A 12,116-nucleotide genomic window follows, 5' to 3' on the forward strand; every position below is an offset into this window, starting at 1 on the left:
GTAAATTATTACATTTAAAAAAAACATACTTTTCACACAAGCGTGCACTCTTGCAGTACCTAAATATACAGATATGAGATCCACTGGAATTTGCACGCACCATCAACTTTCATCTGCCCTTAACTGAAATGACCATGAATATACTAACGTCTACCCCTTTGCTGAGTCCACCTTGTGGTCAAACTGTACCAAGTCCTACATACTAACAATGCTATAGCTAGTGAGCAGCATTAAAAGTCCATACAAGCATCTGCAATACCCACACAGTGAGCACCCATCCTTTGAGCCTCCATGCATCATCTATGCTGCCCCGGCAATGGAGAAATGGAGACCCTTGCACTGATTCATTTGTGTGTCAATAGTTTGACAGTAGCACTACCTCCCAAATCTTACTGTACCCCCTGTGGCCATTGCCAGTGGCAACCAGAAATCCTGCTCCACCCGGAGATCAGGCCACAAGTCCTACCTTCCTTGTGGCTAACAAACTGGGGTCACCGAAAGACCTTGGTTGGGTGTTCTGTTGGGGCTGCCAGGAGAAGTCACCTAGGGTATAGTCTTGTTAGTTGTCAGAGAGGCTTGCTATGGGGTGTCCCTTTGAGCAGTGGGTGATGGTGACCTGAAGGCTGTGGAGATCAAGTCTGTGGTGGTGTATGGACTGGAGGATGTAGAGACAGAAGCAACAATCCCAGTAAAAGATGGTGGCAGTCACTGTGCAGTTAGAGTGATACTAACTGTTCCAAGATGGAGCCTGAGCCTACATTGCTAATGCTTCACCTAAGGAATTGCCAGAATAAGAAGACAGAGCCCTTGCGCATGCTGCCTGGCAACTATTAAGTTGGTGGGTTTACTACTATCCATCCCAGTTTGCACCTGACCTTATTTGTTTTCATACTCTTCTCAGGTGATTCCTCTGGCTGCTCTCCTACTACTCCTGTGTTCTTCCCATTCCCCTCTTGTCTGACAGCAGTCAAACACTTACTCCGACCGCCCCTCCTGTTGAGCATGTCACCTGTGAGCTTGACGTGGACTTCTCATGCCCAATTTTGGACAGTATAGGCTGATGTTTATATTTTGTATTTAGGTCCTTTATCTCTACCTCTAAGCTGAGCTCCACATACTGTATCTCTTTCTGACAAGTTCCAGTGAAGCAGGCCAGGCAGGACCAGTGTTTTACTCTTCGTTACCATAATTCTCTGTATTTCCCCATCAGTGTGGATCCATGGACCTTAGTTTTAGTTGTACTCTAACTTCCATATGGTGGGGGAGCAGCACATGTCTGCCGGATCCAACCACCACACCAGTGCTTGACAACCTCTCATCATGGAAAGTGCAGTATGTCTATGTGGAAGCGAAAGATCCCAGTTAGTATGTTCACATCTTGAGAGTTTCAACATCCCACGTCTTACAACCTCGCTCTTCAAACATGACAGAAAATGGTGTTTGGAGATCAAACCCAGAAACACAGATTGCATGTGAATGTCTACACCAGCAACTGGGTGGCAAGTGTAACAAAGACAGATCTCTTCTTCTTTTCTACTAGCCTGCAAGCACAGCACATCAACAGTCAATCCAGACTAATTGGAAACAAGAAATCTGAAATCCAAGGTGGTCAAGGGATTTTTGCTATCACCTTCCGTATTGGCATTCTCAGGAAACTCACTATCAACGTGTAAAGAACCGTCATGATGCAACCCAGCTATGAAAGCCTGCTGGCCTTTGAAGCAATCCTAGAAAACCACAAAAATACACTTTTGTGAAACAGCTCTCTCCCCGTGTGCAGTGGCTCACTTCCTAGGGAGCACACCACACGGTCTTCCCCTCATCACTTTTCACCACATCCACTTAGAACACAGAGAATACCTAGCACCAGTGTATTACCCTTAGCATCATCTCTCGACCAACCAGCGAGACAATGCTGGGCCCAGATCTGCTTCCAACGATCAGATACTCAGGTCTCTAGCACCATATTCACACCTAAAGCAGACCCATTACCACCACCCCTTCTGACGGTCTCTAACCCTTTGCAATTCCTCCTTCCCTACTTTAAAATTGACCTGATGAACACTTGGTCAACCCTGAGGCACACAAGACATCTACAACTTCCTAGCCAAAACAATTGGTCAACTAGCAGGCATCACTGATCACTACATGAGACAACCTCCTCCCTTCTGGCAACAAAAACAGAGTGAAGAATAAAGCAGCAAAACAAGGACTGGATCGTCACACCACAATGTCCAATATTGCATTTCCATCCTTTGAGTGCAGAGGGGCCTGATGCACTATTTCCTGTAAAGTGTCCTTTACCTCTGGCCATCCTTCCTGGATGAATTATTTGAACTCCACCTTCAGATAAAAGCAAATACAATTCTGATTGCAAGAATCTTTAATTTGTGGGTCCACATACACTCCAGCACACAGGCCACTTGCTTCACAGGAGTGGTGTAGCTATACATAAGACCTTTTGTCCACATTTAAACTTGAAACTACTAAACTAGTGGTGCAAATCGAGGTATGATTGGATCACTCATTTGTTGCAACAACCATTCAAAACTAGCTTGCAGATCCACTATCAAACCACACCTTCTCCTTCCCCATTATACACTTAATAGATATAAGCACAAGGATGTTCGAAATACACCATCATCACCCCTTCATGGAAAAATAATCTGCGGATGGAAAAAGGCTGGCTAATTACTGACCTATAGCCAACCTTCTACTAATCTGCAAAATCATTATGAGGGTAACCAGACATCCTCAAAGTTTTGAGGAATATAGCCACCTCCTCTGCAACAAACAGTCAGGATTCCACCCCTCAAGGGGCATAGAAAAAGCCTGGCCAAAAAGAGAGGAGCTCCTCTTTCTTTAGATGAGGACAACAAAACTGATATCGAACTCTTTGGCTTGTCTGCTGCCTACAACAGTGTACACCACGCAATCCTACAAGAAGGACTCAAACACTTGATAAGCATAACAACATCCACACTGCAATGAGTCAATTTCCCCATCACAGACAAAATGTCAGGATCAGTTCAGTTGAATCCCCCGCGTGTATCTTCTCTTCACAACTACGTTTGCCTACTGACTCGGCTCCTCAAACAAAACCAAGGGAACTTCCAATTGTACGGTGACACAACGGAAGCATACAACTTCTATCCAACTAAATCCTGTACGAAGGAAAACCAACATATGGGCGGATCCTAAGGACGTGTCTCAGTATTGACTTCACTCCTCCAATCTGAACTGCTACCAGAGCAAAACACCATAAATAATCTAGTTATCTAAGACACTTTAATGGCATAACAACGTAATTTGTGTGTCCCTGAAAGGTCACAATCAGGCAGCTGGATAAATAAACAAATGATTACAGTTGTGTGGAGAGCAAGCACATTTTTGTGGAAGCACATAGTATCTGCCCAAACAAAACATGTACTCCTGGCGCCCAACATCTGGGCAGAGCAAAATCCCCGCTCTAGTGATGCTCCCATAATTGTATGGCAAGACAGTAAAAAAAAGGGATTAAGGACCATGTGGCGTGATGCAAAATGCAAAGATTAGTCCCGCGATCAGGGCTCCTGTGAGAGCAGAAACGTTGGGAAAGTGTAAATTCCTCATGCAGTGGGGTTCCATTGAATAAACAATTTTTTTCATAACACGACCTGTGCCGGTGCACTTCTTTTTGAAGAGAGAGGAGATTTGGTGGGATATATTCAGGCTGCCACGTCCTGATGCACTGGCTGCGGTGTGAAGGTCCGGCTCTTCCGAGGCAAATTGGAGTTGATATATATATATATATATATATATCACCTAAGCAGTTGAAATACCTAAGATGGTTCACAGTAGCATGTGGCCTTGTAATACATGGATGTTAAGAGCAAACACTCTATTCCAAGATTAATGTTCAACATTCTACAAAAGTACACCACAAGAAATGGTGTATAGAAACAGACATGCTAAAGTATTAGTCAAAATAACCAAACTATAATTCACAGATAAAATGCTGACATTGGAAATAGTTCCAAAATCTACATTATGTCTTGTGCTTATCACAGCTAAGAGTACACAGGACCTAACCTCCTACTTATTGTGAAACCAAGATTTATGTGCATTTATCTTAGAGTCCACTACCACATATACGGGCCACCAACCACCCCTATGGAGTCTAGAATCACCCCAAGCCACTGTTAGAAGAAAGTTACAGAAACAGATAGGCTCAACACCCTCCAACTAAACTACCCAGACTGCACCAATGACCTGATCAACGACACAAACAACTTCAACAACTGGAACACCACCAATACCCTGGTGCTCCTGAAAAACACCAAACCCAAAAGATCCAAGAAACAATCTAGCTGGTACAACGCTGACCCCAGAGATTCCGAGAGCGTTTGCAAACAATTTGAAACGAAATGGAGAACCACCTGAAGAACAACTGCAAGAAACCCTCATAAGGTCCGCTTAGACACTATCACCATGAAGTTAAAGAGACCAAGAAAAAGCCCCTGACCCTGAGAATTGAATCTAGCTTCAACAACTGCAAGGAACGTTTCACCATCATCAAGGAATTCACCAACCCAACAGCCGCAATCCAAATCATCACCCCACAAAAGAACTCTGCAACAACCTCTCTGACTACTTCCAAAAACAAATCACCAAGATCTACAGCAACTTCAAACCTCAGCCACCTTCCCCATCGACCTTCCCAACCTGCTAACCTCCTCAACCGAGGCCTCCAACTGACATCATAGTGAAAAACCAGAATAGCTAGTCTTTAAATCTTCACAACTCCTGTGTCTATGAATCAGAGTCTGGGAATTATGCCCGCTGATGGCAGTTTTTGCCATGTAAGTTCCATTTCCACTTTCAGGGGATGACTGCATGTCAGTAAAGACACCCTGTGGATATTTACCCTGTGGATATTTACCGGCAAAATAACCAGAGTCTGCAGGCACGAAGGCGGATTTCTTGCGAACAACCTACCACAACAAATACAAAAGAGGATAGCTGAATAAAGAGCTCATACCCTCTTTAGTGGTGGATCCTCTTCTGGCGTAGTTATTGGGACCCCACTTGGAGTCACCATTTTGCGATCGCGTCCTCACTTCCACTTCTCGTCCAGGAGGCCACATTTCTTCGTCTCCGTCTGTTTCTGACAGCCAGGTCATTCCCTGAAGGAGTCAAGGAAATAAGCTATAATAAACAAATGGCGGATGTCAGAGTTCTAGTTGGACGGAGAGAGATAGTATCTTCCTATCAACTGCGAAGGGATTCTCCAAAATTACTTGCTATGGCGATTGAATTTTTCTAATCGATGGTACAGTAGCGCTTGCCACTTGGGATAATGCAGGAATATTAATTCTAATAAAATTATGCAGAAGTGCTGATGTGGAAAGATGGTGGAGTAATATGAATTGTGAGAGATTATTTTGAAAGGGATGATTTGGAAGTGCTAGCTGTTGGGGGAGTTGAATTACAAGGGTGCTTCTGAGAGATAGTTTGGGACAGAGATTTAAACATAGGCCCAGGAGGAATGAGACCCACGTCAAATTTTCCAGGTATCCACAAAAAATAAATTTTTATACAATGAATGTAGATTTGGATCATGTTTATAGTTGGTATCCTGAAAATATGCCATTAATTAGATTATTAGTTTGATAGAAAGGTGTAGAAGCAATTAAATGTGATTAAATAAAACAAAAACATTATTACATATTATCATTATTGATTGGCTGTTGTCCGCTGAGATATATATTAATTGTTGATTTTTGTAAAAACAACAGACGGTTCCCACAAGTCTTGATTGATACTAAACCCTTAAAACCAGTGATTTATCAAAAAAAATAAGTCCTGGGCCTTTCGTCAGGCGGCAGCTTACACCAGGCCATTTCTCCTGTTAGCGCTGCCTAAAACAGAACCAACCAACCCATGAAAGTGGGGAGAGGATGCGGTGCTATAGCCAGAGCTGCTGGCTTCAGAGAAGTTGACCCTGGTATGGATCTCGGCATCGGCTCAACATCATGTGATTCTGGGCACATCACTTAATCTCCCCGTAAAAGAATGTGTCCTTAACTGGTGCTCATGGAAATCGCTGGTGTTGATGATTAAGTGCCGTTGCTTAGCACCAGAACCACCGGCTTAAATTAAGCACTGCTTAAAACTAAACAATTAGACAATGAGGCGACTCTTGACTTCACACAAACATAAAAAGTAGAAAATGATTTTGCAATGCGCACAATAATATCTAAACACCTGAGCAGAATCTTGTATTTCTTATCAGCTCTAACAAACAATTGGTCACTGGATGTGTAGACAGTGGACTAGTGACTGATGAAGATGATTGTGAAGGAGAGCTGGCTCAGGGGGATAGTTTGCAGTTGTAACAGAGTTGGACGCACAGTGATGCTCATGTGTATTGATGTGGGAGACACTGTAGCAGCACTAGGTGTGGATGGCCAATATGGTGTAAGAGTGCCATGGGTAGATGGGGGGGGGGGGGGGTATGGTGCAGGAGCATTGTTTGTGGATTCTGGTGCTGTGTGAGAGGTGACTTTAGTGGACCATGCAGCGCACTGCGGATAAGGAGTAAGGATACTCGTCAGTGGGATAGCGGAGGAGTGCTGTCGGTAGGAAATGATGATGTTTTCTTCTGTGCGGAGGATGGCGTGGGAGTGCTCACTGGCAGGGATAGTGTATTCAAGACAGTTGTAGACCCACAACGTTGACTTCTCAATATCAACCATTAAAAATAGGGATGTCAAGATATTGACTTGAAGATGGCAACTAGGACATTTAATCTGCACTTCGCTCTATGTAGCTTTGCCATTGCAGTATACTGCAAGCCAATATCTTACAGTCTACATTGTTTCAGCTTGATACTTTTGTATGAAATGTTTTTCAATACTGCTACGAGACAGAGGTGGGTGACCGTGTGGGAGCTCGGGATGTTGATGAGTGCATGGGGACAAAGGCTGTTGTGGAGAGTAGGAAGCTAGATGGTGTTGGTGATGAAGGGACACTGGCTGGGAGGTGATGGTGTGGTACCTGGAAGGAGGAAATGAAGCAGGTGTCCTAAGGACAGAGGTCACCCCAGTATCTTTAAACCCTTGCTTCCTGTCTCACCTGTGGGGTGGATGGGTCTGTGGGGTCTCTGTGCACCCAGCTCTCATTTCCACTGAGCGCCTGTGGATAATCTTGGAGATCTGACTGCTCCGGCAAGCTGTGAACGAGAACAAGAGCATCATATGGGAAGCGTTACTTTTCATCAAATTCCGTCACCTTGAGCATGTCCCACTCTTCTCCCACATCATTTTTCTCTCCTGCCCCTTCCTGCACCCTTTGTCTCTCTGTACCTCCTCTACCCCTTCCCCACATCCAATAATTCTGCCCATATCCCAGCCCCTTTCCTCACCTTCTGCCTCCCCATCCCCACCCCCTTACCACTATCCTCTGTCTATCTCCTCCCTCCTTTTCTATCTTCTCCTTGACCCCTTGCGGCATCCTCTGTTTCTTGCTTAGGTCCTGCACATTCTGTGTTCCACGGGCTCTTTCCACGCTCCGTGTGGCTCTCCCCCATGTCCTGTCATTTCCAGCACCCTTCGACTCTCCATCAATCCCCGGTCCTTTCCTTTGCTGCATCCTTATTCTATCTCCCCTCTCCCAGCCAGGACTCGTATCCCTGTTCAGAGAAACAGCCAATCTTTCCTTTCTCGAAACTTGCATCCTGCGCCTTCATACCATATGAGATCCTTGTCAATTTACATAGCAGCAAAACGGCGGAATTTCCCTTATTAATGTTCAATATTTATTTCATAGATGTATGTCAGACATGAACATGCCACAATATTGTTTAACATACGTTTTCAACAACTCTGCTCAGCATTCATATTTAACAATTCAAATTTCTGTTAAGCATGAATTTCCTTTCTTTCAAAAATGTTCTCAACTCTTTACTTTCATGTTCCGACAGAATATGAATCTGGCAGCTTTTTGCTAAACAAAAACGTCTCACTTTAATTTTGGCGAAGAATGGTAATGCTTCCACACAGCTCACACGTTAGAGTTCTCCGTCAGTCATGAACTGTCCCTCTTTATCCAGAATGTGGATCTGACACATTTCCTCTTATGCTTCACCAATGTTTCTAGTACATGTGAAATGCTCTGTTATGATTCTACTGCATATCATGAAATTGTCACGTTCCTGCTCTTTGTTATTTCCCATTTAACTGTACATTGTAGATCTTCCAGATTTCTGCATACCTCGAATTTCCCACATTTCAGTTTCAAACAGAAGTCATGCCTTTTTGCTCAGCACAATCTCCAATGTGCTTGTAAAGCATCAAGTTACTGCATTTTTGCCTAATATCCATCATTCACAGTTTTGAACAATGTAAACGTCTTACATTTCTCATCATTTGAGTCCGTTCTCTTTCGTGTCCCTTCAATGCTTGTCTGATGACAGCTGTTTTCTGGTATTTGCTAATGAGCAGATAGCTTAGCTAAGCCCTCTGAGATTATTTGAGTGTTTTCTAAACATGGCGGTCCTGCACAATGACATACATTACATTCGAACCTCCTGGTCTTGGTAAATTGCAACAGTAGGAAAAGGCCCATACTTCCTGGTGTGTCCGTAGCGTCAGGTCAACTTATGTGGGTAGCCTGAGATCTTCCTCCTAACAGAGGTATGGATCGTGCACATTCCTTTACAATTTAACCTGTCCTCGATGTTGGCAGATGGAGTGACTTTTGGGTGTGTTTTGTGTCCTAACCGTTCTTCATGTACAGGCAGTCTGGTCACCAGTGTTGCATCCATTGTAGGACATCCTCATTCCTCATCCCTACTTCTCATCCATCATCCCTACTTCTCATCCCTATTTATGATCCATTATTCCTACTTCTCATCCCTCGTCCTTGCTTCTCCTCTCTACATCTCATTGATCATCCCTGCTTCTCATCCATCATCACTAATTATCATCCCTCAACCCTACTTTTATATCCCTACTTCTAACCCATCTCATCTTACTTATGGGATCATCCAACATACCTACTTCTCATCCATCATTCTACTTCTCATTCCTCATACTTCAGTCATACCAAAACATTTTCAATGTTTTGAAACACACCTTCACACTGATTGGTTGGCAACATCCAATCATAGTTAAAAGAGAGCAGGATCGGACTAGCGCAGAAATAGACCCACGCACCAAAATAAAAGTGGCTCAAATAAGCGAACCAGATAGCTAAACAACTGCCCTTATTTGCAGAGTGGGACAGTTTTGAACTTGCAAAGTCAGGGTGCATAAGTGGGTATGGAAGACTGCATGAATTTTAACTGGCTCCAAGCAAAGCTTGTTGAAATCAACAGTAAAAACTGGCCCAACAGATCATAAAACAGGGCCAAACACAGTAAAAAAAAAAACACCCCAACACAAAAGCAGGCCTGAGATGCTTTTCCATATAGTCATTAGGCAGGTAATGCCAGACACCATTAGATTGTACCATATACTGGTGTTCTCTTAAAATATGCCCAATTACATTGTTTTCCATTTGAACAAGCTCCTTTGCACCAGAGGGGCCCGCATGATTTAAATGTCTGGAGCCCGACTAAAGCTTCTGAATGGCCTGGCCCAAAATACCTTTAGAAATCAGGTAGGAACCTTCCTTCCTGATATGTAAAAGCTGCCTGAAAGCAAACCTAAACCTGAATAACTCTAAACCATGTGACGGTAAGTAATCAACATGCCTTCACGATGAAAGGGTTAACCCCTTCGCTACAGGGGTAATTCACCCACGGTGCGGGTGAGCACGGTGCCGCAGGGCTCGTGACGAGTCCAGCTCGTCATGAGTCATAGTGGAGATGTGCTTATGACGAGCGGGCTCGTCATGACCTCGCTCACTGATTAATTCACCCGCACAGGCGGGGAATCAATCGCGCGTGGGCGGCACAGAGCCGTTATGAGGAGCCCAGCTCGTAATGAGCACAGCTCAACTGTGACTCATGACGAGCTGGGCTCGTCATGAGCATCAAAGAGGTTAAAAAGTTTTGATGCCTATTTTTCTCCATTCTGAGTCTGTACTTCAAGCTACTCCATCACCATCTGAATACCCCCAAGAACCTTTGCCCTTTTACCTCTCCAATGCTTTCCTAACCCAGTTTCGTGCTTGTGCTTTCACTAACCGACTATAATCAGAATGTAATAATTGCTATAAACACTGTAAATTAAGAGTTGAGATTTGAACATATTCATACATTTGTTGGAGAGCCCTCTAATGACTTTTGAGAGTATGCGCGCTCAATAGAAAATGTTATATATTACAAAAATAAAACTAATATTAAATGTGGGGCTGCATGAAGGAGAGACTATTGACTAGTACTTTGCTGTGTTGTTTCACTCTGCTGCCACCAACATGTGTTTTAAGCAAAATAAACAAACGATACGAAGAATAAACAGAAGTGTTTTTTTTACTCCTAACTTGTCTACGTCTCAGGGAGCCCACAAAACTGATACCAGCTCTTGTGATGCCCCACACTACACTACTGAAAGACTTACAAACGTCCACACAAAGAACTGGAAATAAATTAGAACATTGGAATGTTGGGAGCTCCATTGAAAACAATGGAGTGCCTCCGGCTTCTAATGGCCAGGACTCATGGCGCTAGAGGGGATTTCAGTCCCCTTGGGATCCGTGAGGCCCTTGTTTAATTTGTTAGAACATTCTGCCCTCTAGTGGTGGAATGGTCTAACAGTTTTATAGCCCTCTGCAGCTGGGCTATACCGGCATTAAAGTCCTGCCCCCTTGTTAAAGGCCCGAGACGTGGCCCGTGTAGCCCAAAACAACGAGATATAAGGCTATAGTAGCTTGGGTGGAATGGGCTGTGGAGGTGATAAAAGAGGGCATAATGAAAAGTTGTTCTTGGTGGATTGTAGAGTCACTGAAATGGAATTTTCCCAGTCAGGACTATATAGAAGACTCCGGGAGGCGTAAACATTTCAAGCATTGTGCAGTTGTATCAATTGTGCAGCGAGTTTGCACATAGTCTGGTATTATTGCTCACTATTGTATCGATACATGAAAAGGAGACAAGATTATGCTTAGGGTTTATTGTCCCGCTTTGCACTCTGCTGCCCTTCTGGGTTCTCCCACCCAGCTCAGTAAGTAGAATCAGGCTCCATGACACTCCCATGCATTGGGCACAATGGTTTGTCCCAGCTGGGAATTGGATTGGTATGTGCTGACAAAGATCTGGCAGTGACGTGTGGTTACAGACAACTGATAATTATAGGGGTGCTTGCTTGGAATTAGCAATGATGTATGCAGGGGGAGGGGCTTAGAACAGGCCTTCATTTAAGTTCAAGTTGAGGACAAAACCCCTGGATGCATGCATGCATGCGTTCTGTATTCTTACACTTAGCACACTCAATGGGATAAAGATCTGTGATCACCTTCCACACAAACATGCTCATGTGCTAGTTCTGCAACAAAATCACTACAGTATCTTTTGAGAAAGACATGTGGACTTAGGAAGGTGGCATTTCTCTTCTGACTTCGTAGCACATGAATATAGCAGTGGGAAAAGTTATATCTTCCCGTTTGTTTCCTGAGTACAGTGATACGACACATGATCTGGTGCACGCCTAGGAGCCTTCACCTCAACTTATAAATATAACAATTCCACCTCGTAGTGTTATGCGATGCCCACAGCTCGTGGCTTCTTTGGAAAGAGACTACAGGAAATTAAGGAAACAGAAAGCCATATATTTACTTGTTTTATCCAATCTGCAGAACAGAACAGTGGTTGGTAGAATTTATTTTTCCAGGCTGACTAGGAACACACATCAACATGTCTGCCCACTTGGTTGCCACGTTGGCATGGACAAGAGACTTAAAGCGATCTGTTCTCCGTGCTTTTGAGCGTTGGTGTGAACAGCACATGCTTACTTCTGTTCCATTTTGTTTGGCTATAACTTTTGTGGTATTTGCATACATTTCAGAGAGGCCAAGGTGTTCCCAGTTATAAAGATGATCCTGGCCCTGACCGAGCCAACTCACCTTTACAGGACGGGAGAGTAGGACATTTAATGGGCACGATGGCCTTCTGCATACCACCAGTTCCCCATGCT

The 12,116-nt window shown here is 43.9% G+C and overlaps 1 protein-coding gene across 1 annotated transcript in view; it reads right to left on the reverse strand.

Annotated features, from left to right (window-relative positions):
- TRIOBP (TRIO and F-actin binding protein) overlaps nucleotides 1–12,116 on the reverse strand; it is a 525,566-nt gene that overhangs the window by 327,981 nt on the left and 185,469 nt on the right. Inside the window, exons 5-6 of the mRNA XM_086962950.1 lie at nucleotides 7,117–7,213; nucleotides 5,021–5,165 (exon numbers count right to left, since the gene is read on the reverse strand). Coding sequence (XP_086819076.1) covers nucleotides 5,021–5,165; nucleotides 7,117–7,213 — 242 coding nt within the window. The remainder of the gene's footprint in view (nucleotides 1–5,020; nucleotides 5,166–7,116; nucleotides 7,214–12,116) is intronic.

Source organism: Lissotriton vulgaris, chromosome 1_1 (assembly GCF_964263255.1).
Source record: "Lissotriton vulgaris chromosome 1_1, aLisVul1.2, whole genome shotgun sequence".
Classification (NCBI taxonomy): domain Eukaryota; kingdom Metazoa; phylum Chordata; class Amphibia; order Caudata; family Salamandridae; genus Lissotriton; species Lissotriton vulgaris.